This window comes from Panthera pardus, unplaced genomic scaffold (genome assembly GCF_024362965.1).
Source record: "Panthera pardus isolate Hobbes unplaced genomic scaffold, ASM2436296v1 HiC_scaffold_16, whole genome shotgun sequence".
NCBI lineage: Eukaryota > Metazoa > Chordata > Mammalia > Carnivora > Felidae > Panthera > Panthera pardus.
The window spans coordinates 134,394,915-134,409,227 of NW_026526721.1; the positions used below are offsets into that span (position 1 = coordinate 134,394,915).

Sequence of the window (14,313 nt, forward strand, 5' to 3'; positions counted from 1 at the left end):
TTGCCTAAGTCTGCCCTTCCTTTATCAAAAATACTCAACTGCAGCAGAAACAAAGAATTAGAATCATCAGGGTTTTCACTGCTAAATAATAAATCTGCTCTTAAGAAAACAAACCACAAAAAAGGATATCGCAAAACTTTTCCATCGTATCACGTAAGGTTCCCATTGTCTCTGAAAACGACTTACAGCTAGTAACCCTCTGAAAAAGCTAGAACAGTACTCAATCTAAGTGTCTTATTCTCAATCAGGGTCAGTTTAAGCAACAGCCACCTACATATTCTCTACTACCACAACACCTTATCCACGGAAGCCTTGTGTCAGGAAGGCCATTATATGTAACTCAGTCCTTATCATCCCAAACAGCCAAAGACTGCAGTCTACATAGGAGACAGGTCAGGTACCGCGCTCAAGCACAGAGCCTATACTTTCCAAACATGACGGACACTGCAGCCTGGAATGCAACTAATTTCACATCAGAAAGAGAATCAAGGAAAAGGACATACAGAGACACGTTCTGCCTCTCCCACCCCCACACAAAGTGGCCTTGAGTAGACACAAGGCCTTGCAGCTTTCCAGGATTGGGCTCCCAAGTATTTACCTTTCCTAAGGTTGGTTTTCATCAGATGGCCCGAGTGTTTTAAAGGCACTCCCTGCATTTTTGCACCTGTGCTCCCAAGCCTTCCTCTTCCTAGCGGGCTCCCGTTCTGCTCCAGGCGGGCAATCTTGGCTGGTGGACCCTTCGGATCGCTCACATTGTTAGACATTTCTGAATGTTCTTTCCCCTGAGTTGCCTCGTTCAAATGATCCATACTCAGTTACCCTCTAAAGATCACCTGCCAGAATTTAAAAAGAAGACATGTTATAATTGGGTGGGGGTCTCTCCCTCTCTCTTCCTCTCTCTCTCTCTCTCTCTCTCCATATATATATATGATACACCAAGTAAATATTTTGTCCCTATTTCTCTCCACAAATATAACATACTTGTAAAATTGCTTAACTAGGTACATAATATAATGCAGATGTTAATTCTATTTCTAGATCACAGTATTACATTTCCATTCAAGTTAACAAAATAATTTGTGGAGACTGTAGCAACACACATTAGAATAAAAACACAATTTGTCACCTACCAACAAAACTAAGTTGGAGGAAATGGGCTTACTTGTAGAACAAGAATTACCACCAGTGTAGTTAAAAAGAAAATAACATATTTATGTACTCCCAATTTTTAAAAATTAGAAACTCATTACAGAACACAATAGCAACACTTTAATCAAGAATGGGAAGATTATCACAGTCCAAAATATTAATTAGACCTGATGTGTATGTTTATATTTTTACATAGTTTAATTTTTATGAGGAAAAATAAATATATCTATGCCACCTTAAAAAGAAGGTACTAAATATCTGCTTTTTAAACTCTTCATTGGCTTTACAGGTCAATTCACAGAAAAAGTTTTCTACTTTTCAAGTTTTCTATTTTCAGGACTTACATGAGCTGTTAAAGACCTAGTCAAGTCTTGGCTCAAACATGTGATTGGATCCCTTCACCCTTAAGAAAATGGGAGGTGGAGGCTTTCTTCAAATATTTCAGGTACTGAAGCATTACAACTTATGTGTTTTAGTGTTAATATTTAGGCGTCCCTCAGTAATAGAATGCTGCTAACAAGTTCACCAGAAAAAAACTTGAAGATACTTTGTGTATACACATTAGATTGAAGTGCTAAACTCACTTTAAAAAAAAATCTTGATGATTTTGGTAAAACACAGTCACTAGCATTTAGTATGCAGTGAAGTCAACATCTTAACTGACTTTAGGAAAAGTGTAACAGATCATTGTTTTCAGTTATATTATACATTGGACATCAATTTTCATAGTTTATAATAAAGCAATTAGTATGACCTCAAAGTCACTTCTAAAATACACTTTTAACTGGAACTGATAAGAACAGATTTAGTAGAATTATTTTATAAACTTTCATGGTACTTGAGGTGTGCAGCACATGAATACTAAGGGGTTGGGGATCATATTTAGGAAAGCCAAAGAGACTATAATAATTACCACTTTCTTCCAGCTGTCTGGTAATTCAACATATCTTGTACTTAAAAAAAAAAAAAAAATTATTGCACCAAAGAAGCTATTGAGATCTGTGTTTGTTGAAAGCCAGCTTGTATCAGCATGGCCTTTCTGTAAATGTTTTTTGCCTGTTCAACCAAAGATTACTTTGTTCATTATAATCAAGAAAAGAGGTGAATTGGGGTGGGAGGGGGAAGTAACAATGGTAATCTGCAGGTTTAAAAGTAAAAGTAACCTTAAGAATACCAATTGAGGAACTATAAAGTTTGAGAAATAATGGCTATTTATCCTTGTACTCTAGGGTGGCACGCTGAGAACTAAAGGTTTACCCTTGATCGAGGTCCCATCTGTTTTTGGTTATGAGGTTCATTAACAATAAATGTGCCTCTTTTAACCACTTTTTATCAAGATTACTCTTTTCCATTATATTAGACTACTACCGTCTAAAGCCAAAATTAGAGAGTGATGATTATTAACTTATTCAAAACACTGTTTATAATGTTTCGTGTGGATTATAATACAGAGCTGCTTTTTCTGAAATTGGTTGCCTTACCCTAGAGCAGATGATGAATTTTATAACATATGATTTGAAAAGAAAATACTTAACCCGTGGGGCAATTTGAGAAAAAAAGGTGGGGGGGGGGGTGGAGTAGACAACAGCATCAAAGTTAATGCTACAAAACATATTAAGTAGTCATGAGGCTTAACAGCATTATAAGCTGTACAGCAAATGAAAGTGATAGATTATAATTTAGTTAATGTATTGACAATCAAAACATCATATAGGTCATGCAAAATTATCCTTCCAATACCCACCTATAAGAGTCTATTAAACACTCAGTCATCTTGTAAAAAGCTTTACATTATAAAGCAAAATTACATGCACATAAAACACCCAATTTACTCATTTAAACTCTATGCCCAAGGCTAAAGTTCACCAAACCTCAGTTTGGTCTTGCAAAGAGCAGCCTTCAGGGGCCTGCTGGACTGACAGCACGGGAACTAACTAAGGTCTCAACAGATACCAGGCTTAAGAGTTTTCTTTTGAGTTACACATTTTAAAACGCATTTTAGTGTAAAGTCTGGTTGGCACACAGAATGCAGGTTACTTTCTCGAAATCCCGTTTCCCTCTCTCTAAAACAAGTCTGTATGTGATCATTACTGAATTAAACCGTGAACTCAGACACTGCTATCATTCCCTCTAAAAGGAAAAAAGAAAAGCACAAAATTCTGGTTTCCAGAACCTATTTTTTGCAACGTGGGATCTTTTTCAACCAGTTCCTTGCTGGATCACCTCATTTGCCCCCACAGAACCCCATAATCACATTTTAAGAGATTGTGCCCTTATCCATTCCATATGGCCGGCACGATCCAGGCCAAGCTTTCACTGTGACCTTTTAAAGAGACAAAGAAGCAAAGTACTATCTAGAAACAGAAACACTGCAGTTTTACTGAGTGAAATTAGCAAAACCGACCTGAAACTCACCACTTCAAAACTTGACAGCATATAAATAACAAAAACAAAGGAGATTTCCTTTGCAGCCCGGGTTCTTGAAGAGAAGTTCAAGACTGATGTTTTCTATGTCCTTTTTTTTTTTTTAATTAAAAAAAAAAAAAAAAAAAAAAAAAAAAAAAGCAGCAGACCTGAAGGCGACTTCCCCTGAAATTGTATTATTTTCTCTTCCCCTACCCCCGCCCCCCTAAGCGGGGGAAGGGCAGAAATAAACGTCTAGAAGAGTAGCCATGGGAGAGGGGGGTTAAAAAAAAAAAATCACAATTCGAAAAACAACATATATGGTTTGTAAAATGTCTAACCTCGGAGAACGGGGTTTTCGATGGGGGAGGAGGGGAGAGTGGGAAGTAGGGAGGAGGGAGAAGATAAAATTGATCTGACAAGTGATTCGTTGGGGGGAAAATCGTAAAAACAAAGCAAAACCCGTTATGAGCCGTGCACTGTGGTGGTGCTGGGGAGGCGAGGTGGTGACTGAGGATTCTCTTAAAAAGGGAAGAAAAAAAAAACCCCCACTGCGGACAAGGTCTCCAAAAAGGAAAAAAAAAAAAAAAAAAAAAAAAAAAAAGGTCCCCTCGCTCCCCTCCCTCCCTCCCTCCCGCTCGCTCTGGTTCTTGGGTGTGAGGACAGAAAGTCTACTTCTGGCTGTCACTTGCGGTATTATTTTCCAATAACCCCGGAGAACGCGGGGAGGGGAAGGCCACCTCGCCTCCCTTCCAACGGCCCCCACCCCCTCCCCAACAATTTCGACTGATTATTAACAAACCTTAAACTTTCTTCCCACAGCCTCGCACCCCCAAGGAGGGCATCTACCGGGGAACAGCGAGGGTGGGGGGCAGAAGGTCGCGGAAAGAGCCCCGGAAAGGCACTGAAATGCCACTTTTGACTCGGCCCTCGCTGATAGCAGCCCCGAGGACCCTCTCCCAGCCCATTGACGCGGGGCTGCGAGCGCCTGGGGAGCCGAGTGAGTAGAGAGAGAGAGAGAAAAAGAGGGTCTGGGGGGAGGGGGAGGGAATCTGAAGGCGCCCCCCCAGCCACCTCCACCGCCTCGGCAGCGACGAACTCCCCGCCCCCTCCCCCCAAAAAGTCGCCGAGCTCTCACTCAGCCCGAGTCCGAGGTAAACAACGAGCACCACAATGGCACTGGGACTTAGGGGGGAAAAAAGAAGCCCAGAAACCCCAACAAAACTGATGAGGAGTTTCCCGAAATGCAAGAGGAGGGGTGGGAAGCGTCCCTTGGAGTCGCCCCGGCTTCAGGCTCGGTCCCCGGGCCGGGCTAGAGGGCGGCTGTTGCTGTTGTTGTGACGAGGCCGGTTGTTGCTGGGTGGCACAGGGAGAGGTGTGTGTGTGTGTGTTTGTGTGTGTGCGTGCGTGTGAGCGCGAGTCCCCGGACGGGGCTGCTGCTCTCTCTCTCGCTCGCTCGCTCTCGCTCGCTCGCTCTCCCCCGCGCTGCCGTCTCTGCCCCCATTAAATTATTAGTTGACTCATCCCGGCCGCTGTCGCCGCCGCCGCCGTGCCCAGCTCGGCTCCGCGCGTCCGCCCGGGCTGCAGCCCTCTACGCCGCTGCTCCTGCCGCCGCTGCTGCTGCCGCTGCTGCCGCCGCCGCCGCTGTGGCTGCCGCTTCTTCCTCCTCCTCATTTTAATACAAAATCACCCCGCTCGCAGCCCCAGCCCCGAGCACGCAGCCTCCTCCCGGCCGCCCGCCGCCGCCCCGAGCCCTTCCCCAGCGGGGCCGGCTCATCCGCCGCGTCCGGGGAGCGGGAGCGAGCGAGAAAGTGGCGGCGGCGGCGGCGGCGGCGGAGGGGGGAGGGAGAGGAGGAGGAAGGGGGTGCGGAGCGGAGGAGGAAGGCGGCGGGGGGGGGGGGGGGCAGGGTGCAAGGAGAAGGCGGAAAAGGGATGGGGATTAAAACCCGGGCTGGAGGGCCGGGATTGGGGGAGGGGGCGGGGGCGGCGAGTTAAAAAGCAGAAAGACAAGTAACTAGTGAATGAGTGAGGGAAGGGGTGGGGGGGGGTGGGGGGAGCGCACGATTTCCGGCCCAGGGCGCGCAAGAATTTGTAATGAGCTTGATTAGAGTGAGGCGGCCCGACATTTATTACACACAATACCCAGAATAACAGGGCGCCGCGCGAGGGCTAGCGCCGGCCGCCGCCAGGCGCGCCGGGGAGGGCGCGGAGGGGAGGGGAGAGGGGGCTTCCCTGGCAGCGGCCGCCTCGGCGGGGAGGGGAGCGCGCGGCGCGCGGGCGGCAGGGGCAGGTGTGCGAGAGTGAGCGGGGCGGGAGGAGGGGCACGACTGGCGGGGGGCGGGGGGGGTGGGGGGGAGAAAGTGCGGGGGAGGAGGGGGCGAGGGCCAGGGCGGGGGGGAGGGGGGGAGGGCGCCAGGGGAAACTAACCAACCACCCACGCGCGCAAAAGCCTCAGAAGGGAGTAGGTCGGGAGCGTCGCGGGCGGGCACCCGGGCGAGGCGGGGAGGGCGCCAAGGCCCCGCGGGAGAGGGGCCCGGGCGTACAGGTGACGGGCACAGAGTACAGAGGTAGGGGGACTTCAGAAGTGGCTGAAGGGGACAGACAATTGGAGGTAGATCTCTGCGGAGAAGCGCGGAGGGTGCAGAAACGTTTGCACAGGAATAAAGGCCGGGAGCCTTGAAAAGAAAGCTCTCGCGAATATTTATCCTCAAAGGAGGATGAATCCCAAACTATTGAGAGCCAACATTAAAAAAAAAAAAGATGAGTAAGAGCGTTCTGTATCTAGTCAGGGGTGGGTTCAAAACTCCCTCACTTCTGAGCCATAAAACACGTTGGAGGAAGAAATACGTGGCCCATAGAGGCTGAGCCACAATTTGGGTCACTTGAAAGAGATCTGACTTGTTATCACAAAGGAGAAGATGTCACCATTCTTAAATTAATTCACGACGAGTAAAAGAAAAGTTTGGATGGGTAAATACATCTGTCGTAGCAATAAATACTTGTGTAATCTAGGGTAAATTACCCGGTTAGATTAATGGTCATTAGCACAGAAGTATGATCCTCTTATTTAGATAATCTATTAAATATAGTTCCTATAAAAACGAAGAACATTACCATCTCATTCAAAACAGAGATGCAGCGTTTATCGCTTGGGTTTCAATACTAACATCTTAGAACCCTGAAGGCAGTTAATCATTAAACAGAACCAAAAATGTTGTAAGAATTATTTTTCAGAGTACACTAGTAGGGAAAAGAGAAAAATCGGTCAGATAAACATTTTGTTACACATAAAAAAAGCAACAAGTTAGCACAAGTACTGAGATAAGAGGGAAATATGCAAATTAAGCTCTTTAAAGCTACCAATACACTCTTAGAGACACTGTTTACATTAGAAATCTAAGAAAAGCAGAAGGTAAAGCAGAAGATGAAGTATAGGAAATAATGGCCTCCTGGGGAGAACAAGTTTAGGAGAAACACAATGAAAATATATCACTCTAATGGCACCCAAGTTTCACCCACAAACCGGAAAGGTTAGTCAAAATCGAGGAAGGCAACCGTGAATCTTGGCACATATAAACCCAAGCCTTGAGCAAAAGGAAGAACATGTAATAATAAAACACAAAACACAACATTGAAAGCAAGAAAATAAATATAAGGCAATCTTTACCAAAAAAGCCCACGTGATGTCACATTTTTAAAAGCTGAAAGGTGGGGAAATACGGAGGAGGATTTTGTAATTGAAGTATAAGAAATACAATCAATAAGGAAAAATACAAACGTGTAAAAAATGTAGCACTGCTGTCTGAGTTGGTATTGTAGATGGAAGAGCTTAAGCTTATTTCAGAAAGATATTTAAAAGAAAAACACAGATAACTGGTTACCATCAATTATCTCTATGACAATGATTTTTGCAATGATAGGTTAAATTAGGAATTTCCAAGATGTAGATTTTAATAGTTGCTTCAAACTGGTGATGCCTGACACGTTTCCCTGAAACCTGCTTGGATTTCAGCAGGAACAGTGCATTCTAGTATCACGCTGTGCAAACTTCCAGGGGAGCAAAATTTTAAAAAATAGAAAAATTATAATGGACTACAAAACAAAATTTATCCATGCAACTTCTCCTCAAGTTAAATATTTTTAGAAAAAAAAAAAAGAAAAAAGGGAATGAAAGTTGTTGGAATACAAAATTTGAGCAGAGAAAAGACTAAAAAAGGGTTACTGAAAACATTAGGACACAATGGAATAAAATACTGTAAATATGTTTATCCTATCATTTACACAAATAAATAAGACAAAAAGATCCTGATTGCCTTAGTCTCCTAATGATTTGGCCAATACTAATGTAATGTGGGAATTAAAATAGCAGTCTTTAAATCTGAATAGAACCTTTTAACTAGGAATTACAAGCTAATTCTTAAACACAACCTAAGTGTGTAATAAGGATGGACATGGCCTTGGAAAATGATAAAATAAATGAGGATAGTGACATCTAACAATGACTTCATTACAAAGAATACCGAAATAGTATCATTATGTATATGTTAATGACATATGTATATACTAATTTTCCCTCAAGTACATTCTTTATTTCAGAACTGTATAAGAAATGACATAAGTAAAATGACACACAAAAGCTTATGCCCTCCAATGGTATATAGTACGTTAATGAGCTTACTTACTATATATTCTCTCCCTCTTTAGAATACTCATTATAACCACTGAACGTTGGCCAGTGTAAACCCAGGTTGAGATAAAGAAGAAAAAAACATAATTAGGAAAATACCACCTTCCTAGGCATAGGTGAGGATAAACAATTATGGTGGAGGGGGGAAAAACATCAATTTATTCCATACAGGCATCTAATATTTGTCAATAAAGATGCAAGTATTGCAAAAAAAAAAAAAAAAAGTTAAAGTAAACTTTATAAATTAAGCTATCAAAATATAAAGCCTCAGGAACATGAAAGATCACAAGTCAAATACATGAACTATTATTTAACACGTGGGTATATGGTTAAAACACAGTGCATCCATTTTTTTATCCCATGAGAAGGCATTCAAACTGGCTACACAAAGGTAGCAAAGATACAATATTGTAAAAGATACACAAGATTTTTTTTTAAAAAAACTTAATAATGAAAGGACTAGTGCATATTTCAGATGGCACCATATTAAGATAAATATGCAGGCAGATATCCGAAAGCATTAAAACACATTCAGAGTTCTGAATAGCACATACATTTGTAATAAACAGAGAAAGCATTTAGAATCTGAACGCTTTTAAGATATGGCAACTCCACCAGTGACTGTTAGCAAAGCAATGCTTACCACCATAGCACTTTCTAAGGACATGTTTTGTTTTGTTTTTTCATCTTTTTAAATTCAAATACAGTTGGCTATCTCTCTACACTTTTAGAGCAGCACAATTTACGTAGCATATTGCTCTTTTTATCGTGTCAACTCTTTGTTTTTTGGCTTTAGCTGCAGGTGGTGTTTTCCATATATGAATTTCTGGGAATATGGTCTGTGTTGGCCATATAAGGATGTCTATTGGAGCCATATGTTTTGCTGTCATGTGTCTCATTTTGTCTGTCTGAAATGTCAGGACTGATTTCCACATCGTTTCTTGAATGGACCAAATACAAATTTGTAAGAGCAGAGAGGAAAAAGCTGGGGCTGGAACTCACACAACTTTGTCAAAACATATATTGGAGAGGAAATGCAATATCCTGTAAACATTTGCACCCTTCTTCTCACATCTTATCTGTGACTGACATCATCACAACTGCACAATTTAGGAGAGAATCTACTTGGTCAAGTTCAGAAGTTTGCAGTATGCGGATGCATGCAACTCAATCAAACAGACCTCACATCTTTGGAGGTCATGGTATGACACATGTTAGCTGCCCTACTCTGAGCCTGGGGTCCAGCCTTGAACTTGGGGAAGGGGAGGTCACGCTCTTCTTGCTTGGTGAATAAATGGAACTCCGACTGAGCTTTCTCACTAGTCTCACAAGAAGGTATGGCCTCCATTTCTCAAAGCTTCTTGCATTGCTCCTTTCTGAAAGTCATTGCAGTCTTAATCAATTAACAATTATTGACTTAATAAATGTTTTGCATACCAGACTGTAAGCCTTATGAGAGCAGAGACGGTCTTGCCCATTGCCATATTACCAGGAATTCATACACTGTCCTTGCAGTATTTACATTATGAATAAATAATTGAGAGCAAAAAGCTCACAGTGTCACCTGCCACCAGCCTCCCCTGCTAAATGCAATGACAGTTCCTTTTAGAGTTCACAGAAGTGAGGAGGAGGGAACTGTGGGGAAAGTGGCTACAACATTTATATTTGAATTCACTGAAATTAAATAAAATTTACAATTGAGATCCTCAGTCACGATTCAAATGCTCAATAGCCTCACGTGGCTAGTAGCCATTGTGCTGGGCAATGTAGTCTACAGAAGACTTCCACCCCTGCAGAAAGTTCTCTTGGACAGCACTTATCTAGAGAACTTCTATAAAAGACAGCGAAGTAAATCCAGGACCTAGCCAGGAAGAGTCTTAGAGGTGCTGAATGGCTTTCAGACATTCTAATGATGTCCAAATTGAAATCATTTTCCATTTTAGAATTAGCCCATAGATCTATAAAGTTGCATGGAAATGAGGCTTGTGTGCCGCTGCACACAAATTTAAGACAACTTTCTAGGCATGTCTGTATCTGAAAGGGTCCTGTAGTACATTTGGAATAATATGCATTTACCCCAAATGCTGCTTTCCATGAACATTTAAATAGCTCACAGGTGAAGTTAAAAACCACAGAGTCATTTCCCACCCTCATTCCCACCCCAGAATTAAATAAGCATAGTTGCCATTAGAAATGGCTCTTTTGGAAGCTTTAAAGTAGATACCTACTCAAACTGGGAGGGCTTCCAGATACCAAAGAAATAATGGTGTACTGCAGGAAACAATAGCAAAAGGCTTGACTATCTTTCAGGAGAGATAAAAGAGAAATGATAATGAACTCTAAACATGGGGCTTAAGGTTTTTTGTTTTTGTTTTTTCCCTAATAAGTGAGGTTTCAGTTATAGCCAGACTGATAGTGATCAAAAGTTATTTCCTGATTACCTTGGGGCAGATGTAAATACCCACTGGTAGCTTGGGATATGGTCTTAATAGACAAGGGTCATTATTAAAACTGAGCAAAGAAAAGACAATGCTTAAGCCAGTTTGGGGAGTGCTGGATAAGGGAAATGAACAGCCATTGTAGATGGCTTCTAGGGCTTGACAGGATATCTGGGCTTTTTACCCAGAAATACTACCTTTCTTAACAAGAATTGATCAAACAAAAATTTTTTAAAGCTACCTTTCCTTTCACAGATGCCGGTATGGATCATAACCTTGACAAGGCTCCACGGTAATAGTTCCATCAAGATTGGTATCTCTATCTAGACTCACATCCAAAATTGAGTAGGGGGGGGATTCTTGTCATTGCTGTTGAGTCCTCCAGTGTTGATATCACCACCAAAGTACTTACAGTTTCAGGTTACCTCATTCTCCCATTGCTTCTGGAGTGCCCTTCCTCCCCCTTCTCACCTGGGGACCTCCCTTCTGCCAGCTTGATCGCATCGCTTCTGTCTGAAGCCTCTTTCCAGCTGTTCGTTTTTTCCTTTGATGTTCCGGCACACTACCTGTCCTTCAGTGCAACATTCTGTTTCTACCTGTCTGCTCCTCCGAACTGCAAGTCATTAAGCATTCTGAGGGTCTATTTGGGTCTGTATTCCTGGAGTCTCTCACAGTGTCATCGCAGGAAAAGGAATCCAAGAACTGTTCTTATGAGAGAGTACTCAGAAGAATCTTAGGAAGATTCTTGCAAACTCAGGAGGTAAAGCCAGGTGCCAGGATCAGAAGTTAGCTCAGTGGCTTCCCAAATTTGCTGCACATTAACATGACCTAAGGAGCTCCTTCAACAATCCAGATGGCCAGGCTGCACCCCACTGCAAAAAAAATCAGAATGGCTGAGAGTGGGAGCCAGGCATTTGGTTGTTTAGAGCTCCTCAAGGTGATTCCCGTGTATAGCCAGCTTTGGCATTCGCTGGATAAGGTAATGTTTTGGAGAGAGGAAGTCAAATAAACTTGCTAGGACATCTTCAAAGTGAAGTTTTCAACCCAATCCTCAGGTCACTTGGAAAAGTCAAGGCTGTTCCAGGAGCCAGCACTTGCCCCCCAATTTAGGGAATGTATGTGCAGGCAAGCTACTTGTTTCAAACAAAAAAAGGTGGGCGCGAGCTGTTAGACCACTGATTGGGTGAAACAGTCATGGTGTTTGAGGAACCAGGATAAATTAGCATTTGGGCACTTGCCTGAGATTTACTGAGGTGCCAGAAATCCTGTGCAGGTATATGATTTATCATTATAGACATAAGTGACTAACCACAAAATTACACGTGGAAGTTAAACTCGAAAACCAGTCTATTATTTACTGGAGCCAGAACCATCCCAGTTTCCTCTAAGTCCTTTTCAACATAGATGAGCATGAATTTTTCTCCCTGAAAACTTCAACCTTGAGTGGGTTTCCCCTTGAACAGCTGAAAACTGTTCTGCTTGCTTCCAGACTAAGTCCTGCACTTAAGCAGAACCGAAGGATTCGCGTTGTCCCTGCCAAGGAGCTAGTGGCGGGGCGTCACAGCCCCTGCAGTACCCTCGGGAAGTTCAAGGGATTTTAATTCCAGCGAAGTCAAACAGCAATCGTTCCCAATCAACCTTCAGCCAAGACATATCAACCAAATCTTCTTAGTGATGTGAATGTTATTGCTCGTGTTTCCTGGTTTAATTGGAGGGAGGAACAGTTTGAGGTTACAATGGACCTGAATCTTTGTCCAGGTTGTTTCTGGGAGTATCAGCCAAAGGCAACATCTGATACTGTCCTGCCATTCCCACTGCCACAGGGCACTGGAGAGGGGCTGTCCATCAGGAAAGAAAACCAGGAACAACTGCATCACACCTGGACAATGACTAAATACCGCTATAACGCTTGAAATTTGTTGCAGCAGCAAAGGCAAAGTTTAATAGAAAAACTAAAGTGCATTCTATTTGGGACGAGGGAGAAGATGTGGAAGCAGACTGTGGTGATGGTTGCACAGGAGTGTGGATGTAATTAATGCCACTGAATTGTACACTTAACGACTGTCAAGATGGAATATTTGTGTTATATATCTTTTACTCCAACAAAATAAAAACAAAAAACTAAAGGAAAACATATATTCCTAAAATTGGCAGATATGTATTATCATCAAAGTATCATGCCAAGCAGAAAACCAATGAGCTACAACCTATCGAACAGACCTCCCCTTACCGCCAACCTTCCACTGCTTTGTCCTTACCCGCCAACAGCCACAGTCCAGTCTATGCTCGATAATTAATTCATATGATGAATACCTGACCCAAGGATAATTAACATGGATTGGTAATTAGAGACCAAGATCCCACCCGAAGTAGGTAATTTGATGGTCCTCTGATGCAAGAAAATGGTTCTCTTTTCAGATTTTATTCTATACGATGGCACGTTAGCAACAGCAGAGAAAGAAACATAGACAAAACCAAACAAGTAAGAGTACTGTAAGTCCAAAAACTCTTTTTGGATGTTTTCAAATGAATAAAAATGAACTATACTCATGAAATACTAGCTGCTCCCAATTAAAGAGCACTTAAGAGTGTTGAACACTTGCATGCACAGTCACACATGTATGGCAACAGTATAAATGCAGTCAATGTAATAATTTATAAATTGTCTCTGTATAAAGACTTTAGATTCTATTTTTTTTAAATAGAAGAATAGAACCTTTTGGTTATAAAGAGCCCAGAAGGCTTTCAAATTTAATTCTATCAGTCACTTTTTAGTGATACTAATTAGGATTAAAGTATTGACCTCTGCATGCAATAATACATAATATCATCTTTTTCTCTAAAATATTGTCCTATATTCTGTTTCCTATCATCTGTTCTGATTTTATATTAGGGATTTTTATATTAATGATGGGATTTTTAATGTATTAGAAATTCATATAAAACTTAGATCTTACTGCAGTTCATACCTACACATAGGTATTTTTCTGATGGATGCATGACTAGGGAAATATGAATACACAGTGAAGCCAAATTAAAATGACATGTTTATTATGTATAAAATCATAAATAAAATACTTAAAAATAGTTGCACAGTACAGCTATTGCGAGGGCACATCCAGTTACCTATTTTGTAGTTGCCTCTTGCTTAACTCGTGTGTTGATTGTGGAATTTAATTCATTAGATAACTAAATGGACTATAAATATACATGCAAATTTCCAGCTGATCCGAAGCAAAAAGTTGATAAATAATGCTACAGCATAACTTTAAACACAGAACTAGTGAGCCTGGAGGCTATTTTTTAATCATTTATTTTTATTTATTCTGTAAAGACTATTTTCATTTGTGTTTTTTATGCACGCACACACACACACACACACACACCCTTGGGAGACAAACAAACAACATACTTATGAAAAATTTTGATGGGGACCAGCTTGTAACTGTTTTGAGACTGCACTGCTTTAAAAATGGACAATACCCACTCTTCTGTTATTTCTACCACTGAAAAAAAACACCACATATTCAAATTATAGTTAATGAAGATTAAACTTATCTCTCCATGGAAGTGACAAGGCTCTCAAACATAACTTCTGAGTTCACTTTGCACAAAGGGGTTTTGTCACTAAGCATT

At 41.8% G+C, this 14,313-nt stretch overlaps 1 protein-coding gene across 9 annotated transcripts in view; it reads right to left on the bottom strand.

Annotated features, from left to right (window-relative positions):
- SATB1 (SATB homeobox 1) overlaps positions 1-14,313 on the bottom strand; it is a 100,089-nt gene that overhangs the window by 75,217 nt on the left and 10,559 nt on the right. For 4 of the 9 annotated variants that reach the window (XM_019435413.2, XM_019435439.2, XM_019435446.2 and 1 more), the window contains exon 2: positions 599-833. In XM_019435413.2, coding sequence (XP_019290958.1) covers positions 599-809 — 211 coding nt within the window. In that variant the 5' untranslated portion in view covers positions 810-833. Of the gene's footprint in view, positions 1-598; positions 834-3,553; positions 3,665-4,354; positions 5,396-14,313 lie in introns of those variants that run through there. The other 5 variants (XM_053903839.1, XM_053903837.1, XM_019435402.2 and 2 more) reach the window with 3 other exon arrangements.